Here is a 23,636-nt window from a genome sequence, read left to right on the forward strand (position 1 = left end):
ACTTGACTTCTTGTGGGAAGCAGTGGTCAAGTCACATTGCAAAAGGACGTGTGGAATGTAAGGGATGGTTGAGGCTGTCTCCGGAAACAATCTACCAATTCGTCTTTGGGAAAATTATTTAACCACCTAATTTCACTTTCTTCATCTGTAAAATAAGAAATAATAACATCTACCTCTTAGGGATGTAGTGAGTAATAAGTTAAGAAAGTGTGTTTATCACCTAGCACATTGTAGTAGCCAAACAACAGCAACAACAAGAACATGTATTGATGGAGCCCGTACTACATGGCAGCACTATTCCAAGTACTTTCTGTAATCTTTATAACAACACGATGATGCACATACTAGTATTTTCTGATGAGAATCCTTAGGCACAGAAACCTTAAGTAAATTCTACAAGGTTGGTTGCACAGTAACTATTCTCTCTAAATCGTGAAGGTCTTACTGCCTGCTCCATCCACAGGATAATTCTTAGTTTTCTTCTCTTAAGTACTGTCAACAGTTGATGCTGTTGATCACTCCTCCATCAAATGCTCCTCCTCCTTTGCCTCCATGACTCCCCTCCGTCTGATTTTCCTCCCTCTCTGATTGCTACTTTTCAGTCTCCTCCTTGTTAAGCCACTTTTTAAATGGCAAAGCTCTCTCCCATTTTTCCAGCTCTTCTTTTCTGGAGGAACCTATCCAATGTGACAATTTCTACCTTTCTATGGACGATTGCCAGTCTCCCCTCTCTTCTAAACACTAGGCTTGCAATTCTAAGTGTCATCAGTGACTCACCACATATGACCCAGAAACTTCTATGTCTTTCATTCTTCCTCATTCTATTGATTGCAGTCTTGTCAATTAATACTTGAAATGTTTTTCAAATTTGGATGTTCTTGGCAATCAGCCAATGCCTTTGGCCTGATCTAGGCCCTTTTTATATTTTGCCTGGCTTATCAAAGTAGTTTCTTAACAGAACTTATCACTTTCAGTGCCTCTCTGACACAGTTGCATCAGTGTTATATTTCTACATGGTTGAACACACTTTCCTCCTCACGGTTACTGTACCAGCCCTGGCATCGCAATCTCTCCTGTTCCCCCTCCAACGTCACATGTTCTTTTCCCTCCTTTCAAGGACCAGCTTCTGCTCTACCTCCCCCATAGGCTCCCTCTCAGCTGGTTACTTCTTATCCTAATTTCCCTAGAGCAGAGTCGACTCATCTTTTCACAACTCTCTGGAGTTATCTTTACCTTTACAACTCTGCATTTTCTCTGCTGTTCTAATATAAGGTCCTTGAAGCTCTAGCACCATTTACAGCAGGATCTCAAAGCCTGTCTGTTGGGTGAACACTCCATGGCGTCCAGAATGACCTTTTTGCACAATATGATGTACTTACGAGATGTCCCTAGCAAGAGCACAATCTTATGGGTAAGGGTGCCAGTTGTAGGGATTCTGTCCTACTTGTTTTAGAGTGGCGGCCTGGACACCAGTATCATGTAAAAGCAAAAAAAAAAAAAAAAAAAATCAAGATTACTCTGCCTTCCCATGTACGAACTTGGGCAGGTGACACTTTTCGGAGTCTCAGGTTTTTCACTGATAAAATGAGGATAACAGTTATACAGACCCTGTTGGGTTATCGAAGGGATTAAATGAGATTATATATCTAAAGGGCTTGTGGCACAGTGCCCAGCACACACACACAAAAGGGCTCAATACTCCGTGGTTATTTCTGGGCTTACTGCCTGAAAGACTGAAGAGGTGGGTGGGTGAGAGGTGCCCTGTGTTCCCTTCCAAACATCCCAGATTCTGTGATACCCTTCGTTGGTGGGTGCTGGAGACACGTTGGCAATTCTCCAATCGGTTGCTTAGAAAACCAGCCAGCATCTGCGAAGCTCCGGGTAAATCCAGCGTCTTTCTCAGGAGCCATTTATTTGACCTTAGTTCTGATCTGAGAGCCTCCACCGTCGCCAAATCACCACGACGGTCGAAAAGGTCCTGCGCTTGGGAAATCTTTCCTTTGTTGGCGAATCTTGGCCTCAAACCCCGCATTTGGGCGTCTAGCACCCTTAGGCCCACGGTTTATGCCCAGGCGGCGCTTTTCAAGTTCCAAGCCTGAACTCGGTTCTCCAGCTCCAGCGGGTGTGGTCCAGATTGCACCCTTCGCGCAACGCACCCAAGAACGTGCTATGGGCGCCCGCGGCGAGGGGTGGTGGGAGGGGGGGGCTTGGTTTGCATCAGGACAGAGGGGTGGGGTGGCGAGAGCGCCCGGAGCGCGCACCCGCTCACCTTCTCCAAGCCTGGGCGCGGCCGCTCTGCGCGCGAGGACCGGAGCCGAGTCCCGCGCTCCTCCAGGAGCCGGCGAGCGCCCCGGGGACCCCGCTGGTGCCCCAGCAGGGCCCGCCGGGATCCTGCCCCGGGGCGCGCACCCCTGACCCGGCCCCGCCCCCGGCGGCAGCGAGTGGCGGGCGGAGCGCGAGGAGAGAGGCGCGCTGGGCTGTGCGGCGCCGCCTCTCCTCCGTGCCGGGGGAGGGACGGAGGGGCCGGGCGGGAGAGAGAGAAAGCCCGACCGACCGGCTGGCAAAGAGCTGCATGCAACCGGTGGGAGGCCGGGCCGGCTGTGGCTGGGGCTCGGGCCGTTTCCCGGCGGGTCCCTGGCGGCGAGCGCTTACGGGCCAGAGGCGGCGGCTCTGAGCTGGCAGGCGGAGGGTTGTCTCCCGCGCCCGTCTGCCCGGCGCGGTCCGAGGATGCGGGGGGGCGATGCCCGGGGCCAGGGACGCGCTCTGTCACCAGGCGCTGCAGCTGCTGGCCGAGCTCTGTGCCCGTGGGGCCCTGGAGCACGACAGCTGCCAGGATTTCATCTACCACCTGCGGGACCGCGCCAGACCCCGGCTCCGCGACCCAGGTGAGTGCCGCCGCCGCTGCCGGGCGCGACCGGAGGGCCCTGGGCTGGGAGTTGGGGCCGCACCCGGGCCTGAGGCAGAAGAGCGACGCGAACTGGAGGGAGGAGGGGGGTGGCCACCAACCTAGAGGAGGGGATCAGGAACCAGCGCGCAGTGGCCTGATGCTGGAACTGGGCGGGGACCCCGGAGGAGGCTGCCGCGCGGAGGCCGAGTCCGGGTGGGCTGGGGCAGGGCTGGAGGGACCACGCCCGCCACCTGCGCTCCCACCGCCGGGGCTCCTGGGGGCGGCTCGCGAGCTCCCAGCTCCGTGCTCCACTTCCCCGGCTCTGCGCCCTGGGCAAGGGGAGGCCGCGGCGGCCTCACGAGCAGTGGGAAGGGGGACGAGGCCGGAGGAAACTCTAGGAAGTTGGGAGTTGGGGACGGCCCCGGGCTGCGGCTGAATCCCACTGGGCGCTCCTCGTCCTCGCTCCGGAGCGCCTATTTCCCTTCCTTGGTCTGGAGTGAGAAGGGCTGGGCGGGATCCGGCGTCGGGCCGGGGACAGGGAGCTCCGGGTCCTGGGCAGCCGGGCCTGAACCGGTTCCCTGCGGGTCGCTTGACGTGGAGGCGGCCTGGGCCTGGGCGCCCGGCTCTACCAGCTGCCACCGCTGGGCACACCAGGGTCGGTGGACTCGCTGGTCACGGCTTGTGCACCTGCAGTTATCCCTAGTGAAAGTTGCAATGCTCCTAACTTTGGAAAGTTCATTTATTTTGGCATTTGACCAATTCAGGTTGGAGAAGGGAGTTTTAGTGGAGCCATTTGCTTTCCCCAAGGGCCCTGGGTCTCCCACGTCTTCTCATTCACTGCTGGTTACTGGAAGACACATTCCTTCCAAATGTTTTCTTGAGATTCTTCTCACCTGGAGAAATAATTTTCTCGAATATTCTCTCAACCTAAGTAAATAAATAAATAGAGCAACATATGTGGTTGGATTATTAAAGATGGGTTGAGAAAATGGCCTTTCCCCTGATAGTCCTGTGTATAAATGTTGGAAATGAGCAATTGCTGTGCAAATTATCCAACACTAATTTACCTCATTTTAAGCCAATCCATTATACAAAAATCCATTTACCCAAAGGATATATTAGAGAATTATTTGAATCATGAAGAGATATACACTGAGCCTGACTTAAATAGCATTTCATAGATAGTATATTCAAAATAGGTCTATGGGGTGAAGAGAAGTCGTCTGGTAAAAGTTTATGTCAGATTTTCCCTACTCAAAGGCTTATTTTCTATTGAAAAAGAAAGATGATTGTTCCCGGTTGGCTGGGGTTGCCTTAATTAAGTTTATCAGGTGATCACTAGTGTGTTACTTCAAAAGTGGAGAATTAAGTAGAGAAATACTGTTGATTCCCAAATGATTTCCCTGGAGGTTTCGTGTCCAGCCTCTGTGTGGCTCATTGCTGGATGTGATAGGCGGCACAGACCGCAGACATGGATGAGAGAGCCTCATTTCATGAACTGGGGGCCCTGATGATGTCCTAAGTGGGGAAAACTCTGTCCTTAAGCAGCAGGAACAAGAAAATTGTCAAGCATGCGTCACCCAAAGCAAGTGTTAGTGTTGAAACCGTCTCACTTGCTTGCCTGTGACTCCGCCTTGAGTTTCCATTGTTATCCCACGTAAGCAGCATCTTTGGCTTTACAAGAGAACATGGATGAGGCCTCTGGCTGAGTCGCATGAGGCCTCTGGCTGAGTCTCATGTTTAACACTCCACATCTTTTTGGTTGATTTTTTGCGTCTGCTCCTTTTAATCCACGAGCTGGATTCCGTGTTCTAAGGTTTTGCTCAACCCTTGCACTAGGCAGCCCTCGAGGAAGAATCACAGAGAAGACTCCTTGCAAGAGACAGATCTGTTTCCTTGGCTGAGAAATAGCCATAGACAAGACCATGCCTTGCTACTCTCTGAGTTCCTGAAAGCACTGCTCTGCTTTCTTAAACTAGGGCACAGGGGTTTTGAGGTAGCCCCGTGCCTCCCTGGATCTTTGGTTTGTGTCAGGAAGTAGCCTGCACATGAGGCAAGAGTTGGGGACTGTGAATGCAAGATGAGAGGAACCGAGGCTGATGACAACATCCAAAGTGCACCCTCTCTTCCAGGGCACTTCAGCTTAGGCCAGAATCTGTCTTCACTTCCCTCCTTCCTCTCCTTGCCCACATTAATTCTTACATCATATGCATTTGTCTCCATCCCTCTGAAGCTGATTGTCCAAGCCAAGAGTGGCTTTAATTTCTGAGCCCTAAGAACTGAGTGGCTGGAGCAACTGCCCTGCACAGCACTGCGAATGGTGCCCCTGCTACTGTGTAGTGCAGACCAGAATGACCATGCACGGCAGCCCTGGCATGTGGGTCCCCAGGAAGAGTTGTCTCTGCGAATGGGTGACTTTCTTTTCTGTAAAGGATCCCACCTGAATGCCAGGCTCCAGCTTTCTCTGTCTATTTTCCATCCGTGGCTACCCACTGGTAGCTAGGTTTGCTCAAGCTCAGCGGAGAAACTTTGGTTTTAAAAGGAGAAAACAGATGTAATTCCCTGTGGGCAGCAGAGTGACACTGCATCTAGGATGTTCATTTTTTCAGAGGTGGGATAAGCCTGGGTCACAGACCAGTGGGCCGTCAGAAGGGTTATTCTTTGTCCAGGCAATTGCAGCCCCGATGTGGGAGTACGGCACCTAGTCTCCCCTAACTTGGTGTTAAGAGAAGATTTGATGAAAGTGTGATTTTAAAAAATGAAGCTAAGTCACTATTGGAACTAGAATGCCCTACCTAGTCCTTCATCTGTACCAGCTATGGAAAGTAAAGTGTTGATCTTTAAGCTGAGTAGGATCACTTTTTTTCCATAGAGAGTGATTAGAATGCTTCTGGTAGGTGTCTTTATGTTGTCATATATTGGCCATGTGGGACATAAACTTAGGAATCTTAGAGAATAGCTTTCATGGCAGAGGGAAAAGCAAGTGCAAAGGTCCTGAGGTAGAAGTGTCCTTGACGTGATTCAGGGAGGAGTGAATTCAAGGGTGGCTGGAGCAGAGTAAAAAAGATAGAGAATGACAAGAAATATGGTCAGGGATGTGGGGGGTGAGGGGGTGGGCAGGAAGATCATGTAGGGCTTTGTAAACCCTTATAAGGACTTTGGTTTTTACTCTGAATGTGATATGAAGTCATTAGAAGGAACTGAGCAGAGAAGTGCCCATGCTCTGGCTGCCGTGTTGAGAAAATACTGTAGAAGATCAAAGGTGAAGACAGGGAAACTTGTTAGGAGGCTATTGTAATAATCCAGACAGAGGGGACAGTGGCTTGGACCAGGAGAATTGTAATGGAGGTGGTGAGAAGTAATCGGATTATGGGCACAGTTTGAAGGTACAGCGCTAGGATTTATTGATGGGATGGATGTGAGAAGTGAGAGCAGAGGAGTTAAGGATGACTCCAAGGCTTTTTGACCTAAGCAACTCCATTTACTGCGTAGGGAAACACCTCAGGAGGAGCGGAGTGGAGTGGAGGTTCAGTAAAGATGTTTCTGTTTTATTGTTAAAAAACTTTTGTACATATTAAGTGTGTGATGCCTCTTAGGTAGTTACACAGTGACCCGAAGTGTGAATGTCTTCCTTAACATCATCAACCGGTCTACGCTCATATTTTTTGACTGCAGACTTCACTCTCTCTCCTCAAGAGGGCCAACTGATGTAAGATGTTAAAAGGTTTTTCCTTGTATAGAATTAAAAGCTCTCTTTAACTTCCACTCATTGATCTTGATTGTACTTTTTGCAGTCAAAAAGAATTAGTCTCTTCTCCATTACACACTTTGGCCGTTAGGAGGTAGCAATTTTAACTTTTCTCAACCTGTTGTTTCCGTATCTGGAAAAGAAAAGAGGATTGGATCTTGGGATTTCTAAGTTTTAACCATGTTTTATTATTTTCGTCATGAGTCTTTTCTTCTGTAGAGTGCCAAGCACATCTGTGCCAAGCACTTTATATAGGTCATTTCATGTAATCCTCGTAACGTCTTCTAAGACCTTGCTGCTCAAAATTTTCGTCTGTGGACTGGCAGCATCGCAGCACTGGGAGCTTATTAGAAATGCAGACTCTCAGGCCCCACCCCAGACCTACTGCATATGAATCTGTGTATTAACAGGATTCTTGGGTGATTCGTAGGCACATTCAAGTTTGAGAAGCACTGCTGAAAGAGATTGGTATGTATGAACAGACTGAAGCGCAGAGAGCTAAATTAGCCCAAAGCCATGGGTTCCATGTTAAAAAAGAGTTGAATGTAAGTCAAAGTAGCTTATGAGGTAAGCACAGCACATATACTAGGAATCTTGGGGTTATTGTCAATGAAAATTTCCTAGGTATTTTTCATAAGAGCTACCTTTAGACCTACTGTCTCTGTTCTGTACTTCTATAATGGATTTAATCTCTTAGTGTAGGTTAAATTCTATGCAGTTATAAAGATTCAGCTCAGTATTTTGGTTATGAATTCTTTTATCCAGGATACTGATTTTCCATTGACCTTTCAGCTTTGTATTTCTAGAGATTTTCTTTCATTTTCTGGTGAACTAGAAAATGTTCACTTGATCAGAGTGAAGCATAGCTTGATGACACGTCATTAATGACTCCTCTTTTCAAGTGGATGTTAACCCTATTCAGGGAAAGCTTTTTCTAGACCAATGGTTTTCAACGTTGGCTGCACATTAGAAATATTTAGGGAGCTCTAGTAAACAAACAAACAAAAATAAAACAAAAAAACTACCAATGACTGAGATTTACCCTAGACCAATTAAATCTGAATCTCTGGGGGTGGGGGCCTGGTATCAGTGTGTATATATATATATAATTTTTTTTTTTTTTTTTGGTGAGGAAGGTTGGCCCTGAGCTAACATCTGTTACCAATCTTCCTCTTTTTGCTTGAGGAAGATTGACCCTGAGCTAACATCTGTGCCAATCGTCCTCTATTTTGTATGTGAGTCACTGCCACAGCAGCGCTAATGAGTGGTATAGGTCCATCACCCGGATCCAAACCCGTGAACTCGGCCACCGAAGCGGAGCACGCTGAACTTAACCACTAGGCCACAGGGCTGGCCCCATCAGTATATTTTTTAAGTTCCTCAGTTGATTCTAAAGTGCAGCCAGATGCAGGACCACTGTCGACACTATCAAGGGAAGGATGAACCCACCTAACTCTACTCGGATCAGCTCATATATCTTTCCTAAAAATTAGGAAAGATGGTATCAAAAGTCAGGGGCCTTGACTGTTACCTTTGTGCACTTACTATCCAAATGGAACTGATTCTTAACTTTTTTTTGACAATATTATCTCAAATTTTTATTTTGAGGGCTCTTTAAAAATATGATGAGACTCTAATTCCACTCAATTTGGGGGGAAAAAAAGAAAAACAAATTGAGAAAATTGTGTCCAAATAGTATTTTGTTAAAAGGCCAGAATGTGGAACCTTCACTAATGTCACCTTATATTGAATTAGGGTGAAATCACTTATTAGAAGATGTACATGTAAAATAATAATTTCATATAGTTTCTAAGGAAAAATTTCCAAAATAATCATTGAGATTAAATATTCGCCTTAATTCAGATTTTCAAAGTTAATCAAAAGAGAATCAACCTTAAAACACTGGATTTTTATGAATAGACGTTGGTGAGATATGCACAGTGGGGTTAATTTTTAAAAATTAATGTTAATTGCAATCAGGAAATAGAGAGTCTTCTAAGGAATGAGTGACATATTGGATGCGCAACATGTGAAGATCTAATTTGCATTTACTTCAGTGACATTTTAGGGCTTCTTCATAAATATTTTATTTAAACAAGTGTGTTTTCATCTCTGTGGGATTCCTCTAGTGAACCAGTGAGTGATTTAGTCAAGAGGTAATTATCAAGAGGGAAAAACAAAAGCAAATTGTGGTAAAGACATCACAGGTGGCCCTGTGGCCAGCTGCCTCTTTCAGAATAAACAATCAAAAGCACAAACTTTTTGATGTGGACTAAACCCTCAAGGAAAAATTAAGCTGACACCCAGGGGATATCACCCTGAAATTTCCCATTATGTAAAGAGCACAGGCATTGCTTTCACCGTAAAAGCGTATTGGCGTGTTTGTGTTTGTGTGAGCACGTGTGCTTTCCCATATGATTGGCTTAAAAAAATTCATAATCCTTTCTTAACTGGCCGACTTGAAGGAACTAACAATTCACATGCCGAAGTGTATAGAGAAAGGGGAGGAGCTTAGTGAGGTCATAAGTGGGAGAGCAGTCTCACTTTTAAAAGAAGTATGGAGTATGTATTTCTACTTTCTAAATGAAAACACAATTGAAGCCGTAAATGTGCATCACGGCTTTTTTTCAAGTGTTTCATTGGGCTGGCTCTAGGAAGGGCTTTAAACCAAAGCAAACCTCAATGACTAGGTTTTGCAGATCTCCTTGAAATATTTATGTGTCCTTGTGCATTTATTTTATCACACAAAAACTTTTATATCAACACTGATAGAACTGCACCTGAAACTAAAAAAAAAAAACTCATCCAGGAAATCAGGAGGACAAAGTGGAATCAGCAAGAGCTTTGGAGTCAGAATCTGATCCTGCACTTACTAGTTTTATGACCTTGAGAAAAATATTTAACTCTTCACTTCATTCATCTGTAAAATGGGAGTGGAAGGCTGTTGCAATGCAGTGCCCAGATTAAGTGCTCAAGTGCTCAATAAATGGATTTTGGTGTAGGAGTGTCAGCTGTCCATGCCTCCTCTCAGCCATGGTCCATGGGCATGAATATGTTTCACCTATTTGTAATTGTTCGTAGACAAAATTTTGTATTCTACTTTTTTGTAAACTTAGTGTTTATAATGACTTATTATCTTTATGTCCCTGCGCAAATTATTTAATCTCTGTCTTAGTTTTCTCATCAGTAAAACAGATTACTAGTATCTGGGTAAAATACAGGATGCCCAGTTCAATTTGAATTTCAGATAAACAGCAGATAATATTACAGATAATATTGGGACATACTTATACTAAATAATTATCTGTTGTTTATCTGAAATTCAAATTGAACTGGGCATCTTATGTTTTTATTTGCTAAATCTGGCAACTCTATATTAGTACCTATCTCATAATGCTTGTGAAATACTTACCTTAGGACTTGGCACATGGTAAATGCTCAATAAATATTAGCCGTGATTACTATTATTATTATGATTTTTCCATGATGAACAATCATTATTGTGCAATTATTGTGATGACTATATATATTCCAAAGAGTAGATAAATCTTTTTTACTTAACCATTCTTTTTGGACATTTCTAGCTTCTAATTTTTCATTACTATAAAATTTTATATCTATAGTATCCCACTCACTTTTGGGAAAATTTCTTAGTAATGAATTAGCAACAGTGGGTTCAAATTGCTTTCCAGTAGATCCATGCCAGTTAGCCCTCCTGCGTGTCAATGGTAGATCCACTAGCTTTAGGTGGTATAATGTGAACAAAAGGTTGCTAATTTAACAGGTTTTAAATGGCTACCTGGTTGTTGTTTCAATTTATATTTTTTGGTTGGTAGGATTGAAGATTTTTAATATTTTAAACCTACTTATATTTCCTCTTATGTGAATTTTCTGTTTATTCTGGACCATGTACCAGTTTATTTTTTGAGAATCTTAATGTTTATCTTACCAAATTGCACTAGTTAGAGTATAAATATCCTGTCAAATTAGCTCATAGAAGGGGCACTGTATAGTCAATGAGCTCAAGTCGTCTGACTATAATCAATCCATTATACTGGACTGCCTTTTAAAATTTTAGGAGTGCATCAACAAGTAGGGGTTCATTGTAACATTCTTTCTAATGCAAAGTGCTGCCTTAATTATATGAAATACGAAAAGAAAATTGTTGTTATATAACTTGGATCTCTTTTCTTTATGTTTTCTTTCCTTTTTTCCAAGTCCCCTCCCTTTCCAGCACTTATGTAGCCTTTACTCTAACCACACTGATCTGATCACTCTTTTCTAATTATAATTAAGTTAAATTCAAAAAACATTCATTGAGTGCCTCTAAATGCCAGGTACTAGGTTAGGCATCACTAATTCAAAGATACATTAGACATGGTGCCTTCCCCTATGGAATTGAGATAAAACAATAATTGAGTTAATAAAATAAAGGCAAGAAAGAAGATATGTACTGGATACAGTGTAAGAAAAGAGAAGAGAAGTAATTAGCTGACTTGAGTGAATCTGCAAAGGATTCCTAGAGTTGATTCTTGGGTGGAGCACCTTGCCTGGAATGTGTGTGTGGGAAGGATGTTCTAGGAATTTACAAAGGACCTAAGCCAGGAAAAAATGGATCTTTGGTAATAGTAAGTGGAGTGTGTTGGGAATGCTGAGAGATGAGTCTGCTCTAGTAAACACTGGTCAGATGGTGAAAGTCCTTGTGTGCCATTGTCCAAGTCCCACAGAGGACTTGGGCTACAGCACTTTGATGCAGAAATCTTGAAAGAAGTAGTTGACTGTGATGAGCCCAAAGGATCCATTCTCAGCAAAGTCGTCCAGGAGATTTCAGGATGCGGGAAGTTCTGGGAGTGCATTTCTCAAGTCTTCCTGGTTCCTCGTGGGATAAAAAGCTCAAGTTGGTGATGATAGTCTTCCTGACCAAGGTAAGGTGCTGACAGATTGGAATCACTGCATGGGAGATTACCAATTTTAGATCCCCAATCATGTCACCCTGCAACTCAAGTATAATTATCTCATATAGTTATAAAAACTGCCTTGAGCAAGTTTCGTCATCTGGTTCAAACATCTGGGTTCCAGATAGAATTTCAGACTATGCCAACAGTGACATCTTGCTTCCTTGCCTGTTTATTTAACAATGAAAAAGCAACGTGCTCAGTTGCATTGCAACCACTCAGTTTGTGGATTTGCACAGTCTGTTTTCTCTGATGTTATAGGGCCCAGGAGGGAGTCAGCATGGCAAGCCTGTCTAGTGCCTACCAAGCCATGCTCTGGAGATGGTTGGTTGTTCTATTTACAGGGGCTGCCACGTAGCCACCACAATTCTTTGAAATAATTGAATTGAATGCCCTTAGGTGAGTCTTACACACTCCACTTTTCATATTTACCCCCCACTCCTGCCCCACACACATAAACTTTACTTACCACATTTATGGGATATGCCTGGCTACTGAAGACATTTCAGTTTGCATCAGCTATAGAACTGGAGGCCCACTGAAGGATTTTAAGCTGAAAATTGAGGTAAGCAGATTTATCTCTTAATTAGACAACTCTGGAGACAGGATGTAGGTTTATTGGAGAGATTGTGATTGAAGATGCCGTTCACTTACTCATCCAATGTTTATTGAGCATCTCCTATGTGCAAGGTGCTGTTCTAGGTCTTGTACATACCTAGGTACCTAGATACAGTATTGTACATACAGTAGGGAACAAAACAGGAAATACAAAGCTTGCTCTTATGGAACTTACATGTTAGTGAGAGAAAAATGATAACACATAAATAAATTAACTAATTACATAGTATGTTAGATGGTAATAAGTGCTAAGGAGAAAAATAAAGCACGGAAAGAGAATAAGGTGTGGGAACTGAAATGGCATCACTGAGAAGTTGATGTATGAGTAAAGGTATGAGGGAGATGTGAGCAAGATGTGCACACAGCAGGGGGAAGAGCATCCCAGGCAGGGGAACAGCAGGTATAAAGGTCCTGAGGCAGCCACATGCCTGGCATGTTCAGGTATTAGCCAGGGGCAGTGGGGCTGTGGTGGAGTTGGCAAGGCAGAGGGAGTGGTAGATGGGGTCAGAGAGGTGATGGCAGGCTGATTGTACGGCCGTTATAAGCCATTGTAACTTTTACTCAGAGTAAGATGGGACACCGTTAGAAAGTTTTAAGCAGACAAGTGATAATCTGACTTAGGCATAGAAAGGATCACTCTGACCGGCATATAGAAAACAGACTGTCGAAGGGTTAGGGTGGAATCAGAGAGAGCAGTTATGTGGCTGTGGTAATAATCTATGTGAGAGATGGTGGTGGCTTGGGCCAGAGTGCTGGCAATGGAGGTATTGAGAAGTGGTCAGATTCTGGGTAGCTTGAAGGTAGAGCTGACAGGATTCACTGATGGATGGATGTAGGATGTGAAAGACAGAGTGGAATCAAGGATGACTCCCAGATTTTGGCCTGAGCAAGAGAAGAGAGTTGTAGAAGAAGTAAGTTTGAGGGAATGATTAGGAGGTCAGTTTTGGATGTGTTAAGTTGGAAATGCTTGTTAGTGAGCCAAGTGGGGCTACAGATTAGGAAGTTGGATATGTGACCTGGAGTTTAGGAAAGATGGCTGGACTGGAGATAGAAATGTGAGAGTTGTAGACTTAGAGATGATATTTGAAATGAGTCTGGCTGAAATCATCTAGGAAAGCAGTGTGGCTAGAGGAGGGAAAAGGACCAGGAATGATTCTGGAACTCTCCAACACTAGAAGGATGGAGAGAAGTACAGAACCAGCAAAGGAAGACTAATAAAGAGGGACCAGAAAATCCAAGCAAGAGTGATGACCTGAAAGCCAAGATGATGAAGAAGGTGCATCCAAGAGGAGGGACTGAACAGCCATGTCAAATGCTACCATTCAGTCAAGTAAATGAGCACTGCCTACTGACCAGTGCAGTTAGGTCATGTGGGGACCTAGGAAGTGATGTTGACAAGCAGTTTTGGTAGAAAGGTGGGAACAAGAGCCTGATTGGAGTGGCTTTAAGAGAAACTGATGGGAGAGGAATTGAGGGCAGTAAGTGTAGACTATTTCAAGTTTTTCTGCAGACAAGAGCAGAGAGAAATGGGCTAGTAGTCACTGGTGAGGGAAGCAAGATCAAGGGTTTTTGTTTTCAGTTGTAAGAGATAGCAGCACTAAGGTGATGGGAATAATCTGATAGAGAAGAAAACTCCATGAAATAGGATAATGAGGGGAGGAGTACTGGAGCCATATCCTTGAGTGGGCATTTGGATATACTTCCGAGGACTTCAAGGAAGAAGTCTAGCCTGCATGTATACATTTGAGACCCATCAGCATAAGGATGATATTTAAAGCCAAGAAACTAGGTTAGCTCACCAAGGGGCAAAATAAAAAAGAAAACAAATCAAACAACTAGTTAGACGTTAGGGAGATGAGAAGGAACCAATGCAGGAAACTGACAAGGAGCAGCAAGTACAGTGGGAGGAGAATTAGGAGTGTGGTGGGTTGGAAGTGAAGAAAGTCTTCCTGGGAGGAAGGAGTGATCCCTTGTGTGAAAGGCAGCTGTTGTCAGGTAAGGTGAGGACTGAGAACTGACCACTGATGGCATTTAGCAATGTGCAGGTTCATTGGTGACCCAGGACTGAGGGATTTTGGAGGAGTGGTGGGTGAGTGGAGTTGGCGAAAATCTGATTAGAGTCTCTTCAAGACAGAAGGAGAGGAGACAAGTTGAAGAAAGACAATAGACGCTACTTTTTTGAGTTTTGTTGTGAAGGATAAGGGAGGAGAGAATGAGTCAAAAGATGGTTTTTAAAGAAAGGAGAAGATAACTGCATGTCTGTATGCTGGAGAGAAGGAAAAAGTGATGCAGAGGATTGAACCCCTTGGAGTGATGTGCTTGAGCGAGTGGGTTTTCAACAGTTCATTCATTGTCAAGGAGTCAAGGCAGTATTTATGGTCCCAGGTGGGTACATATGGTTTGGGGATCTTATAGAGTTTATCTTCTGATTGCTTTTCCATTTCCAGTGAAAAGGGAGCAGCAAGGTTCTCAGCTGAGAGTGAGGATGGGGTAGGAGGTGATGCAGGTTTGAAAGAGCAGAGCTGTAAGTGATTGTCCAGGAGAGTGGGGGTGAATGGGTTAGGGAAGTGGAGTACGATTGCCAGGCAATGTTAAAGGCCTACTTGAAGTTGATGATCATGAATTTAAAGTGACATCCATGGGCGTAGGTGTCAGTTTTTCTCCCACCACATGCAGCTGTGTTTGTGCAGACTGGAAGAGACAGGAATCTGTGTTTAACCAGTGTTTTCTAATATATGACAGTGAAATAGTGGCAAAAGAGTTGATGGTGAATAGAATGGAGTAATTAGAATGATTTGTTCTGAATTTCATCTGAGTAAGGAGAGTCAAGTAGACATGTGAGGGGTTAAGGATAGCGAAGATGTGGTAGGATTAGTGGATTGTAGGTCCTCTGGGCTGAGATGATCACTGGGAATGCGGTGTCTAAGAGGAGGGGCCAGACATTATGGAGGGGCTGCAGTTGTTGGATGACCGGGTCTAGGGTATGATCATGGGAGTAAGGCCCTAAGGTGGGGGGAGGACAAGTTATTGAAGGAGACAGAGAAAAGAATGGAAAGACCAGAGTTTTGGAAGTACTGAATTAACCAAAAATTAAGACAAAAGTAGTGTTGGAGCGAATGAAAACAATTCAGGAATGGGGGAAGTGACCTGAGGAATAGTAGAAGTCTGCAACGAGGATGGCGGTTGTGGTGTACTGGTGCAGTCAGGCCATATGAGATTCAAAGCTGGCGGGTTTAGAGAAAACACCAAAAGTGGTAGACTGTTAGTGTTTATCTAGGCAGAAATGTTGAAGGAATGCTTTAAGGCAATGGAGTTGGAGGAGAAGAGAGGATAGATACAAAAAAGATTGAGGTAAAATAGTCAGTGCACTGATATAAAGAAGAGGAATCCTAATTCCCAGATTCCTGGCATAAGTGCCTGCGAGGATAGTTGTGTGATTGTTAGGTTTACTACAGGAAGTCGAGCATGTTTTGTGGGAAAATAATAAGATTAATTTTAAATGCATTAAGTTTGAGGATGTATATGAGATCTGAGGCGGATGTCCAGGGCCGTTGACTGGTGGATCATTGGGAATAAGTTACTGGAAATCAAGGAAGGTGAGAAACAGTTGAATTCTAAGGCCCCTTCCAACTTGAAGGGTTTTGGAAAGTGATTCTCAGTTCTGCTATGCATCAGAATCAACTGGGGAACTTTTGAAGATACTACTGCCCTGTCCTCATATAGGCTGAATCAGAATCTTCTGGGGTGACACCTAAAATAGCTCTACACCTGAGTCTGGTGTGCAGCCAGGGTTGCAAATGACATGTATTTATGGCCTTTATGGATTGAAATTGCTTTTTACAGCCCTATTGCCAAAATAAATGCTCCAGTCATCTGTATGAAACTGTTATAAAATATTATGCAAGGAAATCCAAGCACCGAAATGCATTTACTATCTATCATTGATCCTATTTTTTTTTTTTTTCTACCACGGTGGGAGTTATCTCAAATTATTAGTAAGTAAAGCTGCTCTAGGTACAACTAATAAATTCTATAGAAAATTTAGCTGTAGGATGTAACTGCAGCATCCTGGTGCTAACTAATATCATGGTCTTCTTTATTGCTGGACATGTAATATGATTATCATTTAGTTTTAATTTAGGATAACTGTACTGTAAATAAACTCTATAAAAACTCTAACTAGGCTGTGAGATTGCAGAAGAACATGGTTGCTTGATTCCTGTAAGGCAATCAATTGTTCTTGCCAGTAAGTTCACTTGTCAGGAAAACCTGGAAACAGAGAAAGGCATGAATGAGGGGCCACATTAGAACCGCTTTTAACACTTCACTCAGAAAATCTCGGGTAAAATGTGTTTTCAATTCTGAATTTTTCAAATAATATGAATGTCAGTTGACGTTATAGCTGAGCTAGCTCTGAACGCTTCCCAAATTATTTCGGAGGGAATGAGAGAACAGTGTTGTTCGCTCTTCTTTAATCTGTTCCACTGGCCTGATACTTTAGATTTAAACTCACTGTAATATCCAGAATTTATAGGTCATCCTTCTTCTGGGGCTTTTAAAGTGCTTTGTGTGCATTACTTTAATTTTGAGGGAGCTAAAATTCATCATGTTATGGACTCTATTTCAGAGAGAGTCTACAAAGAGAACCAGAAAATCCTCTGAAGTGTTTCTTTTTTCCTTCCACATGCTGTTGGTAGCAGCATCCATTGATTCTAACTCCACGCTGCTTTAGAGGCCATTTATGAATGGATTACTGTAGGCTTCTTGGGGGGAGTCTAATCCCCAGAGGTTGTTTGAGAAGATACACTCTGCAGGCCGATAAAGATTAAAATCGCAGCTCTTTTCCATGACATTGGTTTTTTGATCTTTTAATTTTTATATTGTCTTATGCTTCAGTGACTCAATCACACTTGTCTTCCCAGTGCCTCAGTACGTCGGAATTTGGGGAGTTAAATTGGACAGACTCACAAAACAAGAGGTCTAGAGCGAATGCCATTATAGTAAAAGGTGATGTCTTAGGGCCTGCGGTCATAGTGCTGCGGACAGTCATCAAATTTGATCCAGGGAGGCTCATGGAGAGAAGAATGGGTGTTAAATAGTGGCCTCAATAATGCAGCTTAGGGGCCGGCCCCGTGGCTTAGCTGTGAAGTCTGTGTGCTCCGCTGCTGGCGGCCCGGGTTCGGATCCTGGGCGTGCACCGACGCACCGCTTCTCTGGCCATGCTGAGGCCGCGTCCCACATACAGCAACTAGAAGGATGTGCAGCTATGACATACAACTATCTACTGGGGCTTTGGGGGAAAAGAAAATAAATAAAATAAAATAAAATAAAAAAAATAATGTAGCTTAGGACTTGAGGAAATGTCAGAGAAGGATCAGAGTTGGCTCTGTACTACCTGATTCTTTAAATGTTTAGGAAATAGTTCCATTAAATATATTAAAATAACAAATACAAAATATCTGTGGATATTTTATTGTCTTTACCTGCTCTTTTCCCAAAGCCTCATGTTAATTAAACTAACATTCCTATAATAGACACACTGAATGCAACATAAAAGTTATTAAATAAGACTTATTTTAGGTTGATAAATAGTATAATAAACAATGAAGACTTAGCAGTCATAAACTTTTAATGAATGAAGCAGTATTTAAATATATAGAACCAAGTTTGTTAAAACTTCAGAAGTTAGAAACATCAGAATTATAGTGGGAGACTGCCATACTTCACTAATAATATGACATATCAAATAGACAAATGAGTAGAAGATAGAAATAAGGTAGTTAAAAGTTTGATAAATATAAAATACTTATGGAAATTTCTGCTCACCAAGAGAAAGATAATGTTCATGGAACATTTCAAAAAATTGATCAGTACGTGATCAGACCATAAAAAGGAAACATTAATTCCAAAAGATCAAGTTTATGGGCTTCATTTACTGACCATAATGTGATAAAAGTATCAAGAAATGAATAACAAGTAACAACAACAATGTCAAAACACCTGAAAATTTGACTCTTTTAGAGATCTCTTGAGTGAAAAAAAAAATCAGAAAGGGAAACTAAATTATAGACTTTGAAAACATGTGGAATTGAAAGCACGTATATCAAAACTAGAGAGTCCAGCGAAAGCTATATTTATATGAATATTTATAACTTTAACTTGTTATAGTAAATAAATAGAGTGATAGAAAATACATAAACTAAGCATTAAATTAAGAACCTAGAAATGGAAAAATAAAGTAAACCGAAATATTTGGAAACAAAGCATTAGTAAAACCAAAAGAAGAGATTAATGAATTAGAAAGTGAAAAATAAAAAATAGAAAAAGTGGTATTAATAAACAAAACCAAGATGTGTTTCTTTGAATTATAAATAAGTAAATATTTTGCTATTCTGACCAAGAAAAAATTATGAGAAAACATAAATATAAAGCAAAAGGAATGAGAAAAGGGATTTAACAACAGATAGAGAAGAGATTAAAAAACATAAGAAAATGCTATATATGCCAGTGATGTGGAAATACAAATTGAGTGGAAGGTATAAACATCTCAGAGCAGGTATAAAAATATTTAGGGCCAGCCCTGGTGGCCTAGTGGTTCAGTTTGATGCGCTCTGCTGCGGTGGCTTGGGCTAGGGTCCCAGGCATGAACCTATACCACTTTGTCTATCTGTGGCCATGCTGTGATGGTGGCTCACATACAAAATAGAGGAAGATTGGCAGCAGATGTTAGCTCAGGGCAAATCTTCCTCAGCAAAAAAAAAAAAAAAATTAGAAGAAGCTGAAAAGTAGTCTAAGAACTATTCCTCATAAAAAGCTGTAGGCCCAGATATTTGTATAGGTCAAGTCTGTCAAAATATCAAGTAATGCATCATCCTCTCATTTGCGGGAACCATGATAGTCATTGCAAATTTATTTTAAATTCTCACTGCAAAAAAACATTTTAAATGAGCAAGAGAATTAAGTAAAGCTCACCAGCACATCCACCACCCAGAAAGAATCACTGTTATTTATTTTTTTACTGGAAGTAGAATTGCTAGATCTAGGCTTATGCACATTAAATATTTTGATACAAATTTATCATATTGTCACCTGGAAAGTCTTAGCAATTCATTTACTTTAAAGCTATTCCATGGCATAGAAAAAATATAGAAAGCATTCCAATTCACTTAGGAGGCTAATATCATACTGGTATCAAATCTGACAAAGACAATGGGAAGAAAATCCTGATGCCAATCTCAGTTAAGCACATAAACGCACAAATTTTATGTTAAATACTAGTAAACTAAATGCAGCTTTGTATTAAAAGAATGATATACTATAACCTTGTGGAGTTTATTTCAAGAATGGTAAATGTATTACCACATTAATAGGTTTTTTGTTGTTGTTGTTTGTATATATAAATATTTGTTTTAATTTTTGACTGTTTACACAAAATGAGTGACATAAACTTCACATAGTTTCCTCAATTTATCTCCAATCATTCTCTCATTAAAAAAAAATTTTATTGAGGCATATTTTACATATCCTATAATTCACCCACTTTAAGTGTACAATTCAGTGACTGTGTAGTAAATTTTTGAAGTTGTGCAAGCATCCCTATGAATCAGTTAAAACTGAACATGCCTATCACTCCAGGAAGATCCTTCATGTCCATTCACTGTTAATCCCAGTTCCAGGAGGCCACTAATCTCCTCTCTGTCTCTGTTGATTTGCCTTTTTTGGACATTTTATATAAGTGGAATCATACAATATGTGATCTCTTTTGTGACTGTTCTTTTCACTTTGCATACTGCTTTTGAGGTCCAGCCATACTGTAGCATGTGTCATTAGTTCTTTCCTTTTTATTACTGATTAGTATTCCATTATATGCATATACGACATTTTGTTTATCCATTCATCTATTTATGGACGTTTGGGTTGTTTCCAGTTTGGGGCTATTATGAATAATGCTGCTAAGAACATTCAGGTGCAAGTTTTTGCACAGATGTGTGTTTTCATTTCTCTTGGGTCTATACCTAGAAGTGGAATTGCTGGGTCATATGGTGACTCTATGTTGAACATTTGGAGGAACTGCCAGACAGGTTTCCAAAATGGCTGCACATTCTACATTCCCATCAGTTAGTGTATGAGGGTTCCCGTTTCTCCACTTCCTCACCAACATTTGTCATTATCTATCTTTTCTATTATAGCCATCTAGTGAGTGTGAAACAGTGTCTCATTCACACTAATAAGTTTTTGGAGAAACAAACAAACATAATCATCTCAGGTGATGCCAACGAAGCATCTGATAAAATTCAACATTATTCTTGATAATACCTTAGGAGACAAAAAAGCCACTATATTAATATTAAGAATGATGATGATGATAGCAATAGTAATAATTACATTATAACTATTAAAAATAATGATAATGATATATAATACAATTTAATGCCAGACACTGTTCTAAGCTTTTTATTTAATAACTCATTTAACACAGCCACCTGGAGGTGGATTCTAGTCTTATCTCCATTGTACAGAGGAGGAATCCAAAGCATAGACAGATTAGGTGATTTGTCTGACTCTATACAGCTAGTAAGTCCTAAAGCTGGAATTTGAATACAGGCATTCTGGGTGCAGAGTCCACCCTGTTAATCCTTATACTGTGACAGGGAGAATCTTATCTCAGCTGGGTCCTCAGTGCTGCTTGATAGTTCTTGCATCATTTGGCCTCCTCCTTGCCCCTCCCCCACTCACTGAAGCTCTACCTCTACTCTCAACTTTCTGCAGATAACTGTACTTCCCACTTCCCAGAGAAAATAAAGACTGTACAAAAGAAAACTAATGGAACAAAAACAAAGTAACGTGGAAGTATAGTATTTGCTAAAGGTGACATTTCAAATCAGTGGGGGAGAAAATGGATTATTCAGTAAATGGTATTGGGATAACTGGACAGCTATTTGGGAAAAACACTATATTCCTGCTCCACTCCTGAAAATTTTCGTGTGCTTTAAATTTTACAAAAAATAAAACCATTAAAATTCTAAAGGAAATGATAAGATAATTTATAATCGGTATTCTCTACATATGACGGAAAAACATTAATAACAATGGCTTAAACACAGAAGGTAAATTTTTAAAATTCTCTCATTTAAATAGATCTAGAGATAGGCTACCCAGGTCTGGGAGGCTCCAGGTAGTCATAAGACCCAGATTCCTTCTGTCTTTCTATTTTTCCTTCTTTAGTGCATGCTTTATACCTCAAAAGTCACCTCATGGGCTAAGATGGCTGCTGGAATTCCAACACTGACATTTGCATTCCTGGGAAAGACAAAAGACATCTCCAACCTGAGGCTGCTCTTTTTAAGTAAACTTTCTGAAAGTCCCACTAATGAGACTCCCACTCATGCTCTTTTTAAGTAAACTTTCTCAAAGTCCCACTCAGCTTGTGCTCTCATCTCACTGATGAGAATTTAGTCACATGGTCATACCTACATACAAACAAAGCTAGTTGGAATATGTAGTCATTTGGCTTGATATATTGTCATTCCAAATATAGTTTAAGTTGTGTCTTTTGGAAAAAGGAAAAAATAGATATTGGGTGGCAACTACTAGTTTCTGTCATATTTTAGGTGGACGATTCCTTCGTTAACATGACCCCAAAGCCAACAACCATAAAAGACAAGCTGGATGGATTTTGACAAACACAACAGCAAGAGTTTTTGTTTTTTTTTTTCCTTTTACAAAAGGCACTATAAACAAAATGAAGACAAACCACAAAATAGGACAGAATAATTGCAATGAATGTGACATATAATTAATATTCTTAAAGTGTAAAGAAATATATTAATTAGTAAGAAATTGATTGCCTATGGTTTTTGGAGCAAAAGTATCGATTCTTTGCTTCTTCTTTAAATGTACAGTGATAATTATAGACAGTGCTTAATCTTATGTGTACTTTAAGAAAAAAACATGTTGAGCAAGGGGGAGCATTTTTTGTTTTGGGTGTTTTATTTTAATTCTCTGCCCCTCAAGGGCACATTCCAGGCTCATCTGTTTAATGCTACCCTGTATTAATACATGGACAGTGATGGGCTGTTTGATTTAGGAGAGATTCAGCCTGATTGCCTGAATGCTCAATTAACTGCTATGGTGAGAATCATCTGCTTTTAGATTGATAAGAAGATCAAATCAGTAGCCATTCTCAGTTCAGTGCTTCATCAGAAAGTGAATTAAAGTGAAACCATTAACGGTCATTTCTCTAAATACTAATCACTGAATTTCAAATCCCAGAAAAAACTTTGCATGTTTTTAGTGGTTATTATAGACTGGAATGTTTTTAACTGAGTTCAGGACTTGGGAACATTGGCAGAGGGCTTTGTTTCTGGCCAGATTACTTAGACAACAATAATTCTTCACAGCTTTCTGTTAATGACGTCTGATTAACAAGCAAGTTGGAGCCAAGTGATTTCGGCTATTTGGTATCCTTGGTAACCACTGTTAAATGATAAATTGAATCAGTTAAAATTAATTTCTTGTGAAAATCTGCTTCCATGAGAAAGTATTGGCTTTGATGTTTAGATGCACAAGAATGAATACATACATATGTATATATAAATATATAGATCATCAAATGTGGAGAATATTTGTAGATAAAAGTCTACAAAGCCTAGTAAATTCAAAAAGTGGAGGGGATGAGGGAAGCCTGCCGGGGCTCAGCCTTTGAGGACGTCGCTGCCTACCTAGAGAGGGAAGACTTATGTAAATGGGAACCTGAAGCATGATAGCCACTGTGTAAGCTTTTGTTCAGCTAGAGGAATAGCCTTCCTTCCCTTGCATCTGAGAATGCTGTCATGACAAAGCTATTTTATTGTTATAGAAGTTTGGGAAAAGATAGAGGACGCTTTTTTCCCATATAAAATAACACAGTATATATTTTAGCTCTATTTTTTTGATGTCAGTTTTTGGAAGCATTTTCCTTTGGTCCTGATAGGTGCCTTAGCTGAGGCCCATATCTGCTACAAACCATGCATTTCTGGAAATTTACATTTTGGAGATATTGCTAGAACGTGGTAAAGCCAGTGCTGGACTGTGTAGCATGGGCCGGGACTGCTGGTTGGTGCGATAGCAACACTCCCGTTCCCAAATTTGGAGCCTGTGGCACAGGATGGGCTAGAGCAACCCCGTTGTGCAGACGTGCCCCACTCCCTGCTGGCCACGCATTTGCCAGAGGAGGAGGAGGAGGAATGGATGGTCCTGACTTCAGTTCCACATAGGATTTTGGCTGCTGACTTCAGGATATTCTACTTGCTCTTGGAGGAGCTGTGAGATAAAAATTCAAGGAAAAAAAAGCAGGAGCTGAGCTATAACAAGGTAAATCACAGCTTTATTTATAAGGTTAGCTGCTTAGAATTTTTTACCATCAAATCTACCTTTGTTCCACATTTAA

General features: G+C 41.6%; 1 protein-coding gene across 2 annotated transcripts in view; it reads left to right on the top strand.

Annotated features, from left to right (window-relative positions):
* Window positions 1-2,520: 2,520 nt before the first annotated feature.
* SYT9 (synaptotagmin 9) overlaps window positions 2,521-23,636 on the top strand; it is a 183,630-nt gene continuing 162,514 nt past the window's right edge. Inside the window, exon 1 of one of the 2 annotated variants that reach the window (XM_058545878.1) lies at window positions 2,521-2,885. In XM_058545878.1, coding sequence (XP_058401861.1) covers window positions 2,741-2,885 — 145 coding nt within the window. In that variant the 5' untranslated portion in view covers window positions 2,521-2,740. The remainder of the gene's footprint in view (window positions 2,886-23,636) is intronic. The other variant, XM_058545877.1, reaches the window with a different exon arrangement.

This window comes from Diceros bicornis, chromosome 7 (genome assembly GCF_020826845.1).
Source record: "Diceros bicornis minor isolate mBicDic1 chromosome 7, mDicBic1.mat.cur, whole genome shotgun sequence".
Lineage (NCBI taxonomy): Eukaryota > Metazoa > Chordata > Mammalia > Perissodactyla > Rhinocerotidae > Diceros > Diceros bicornis.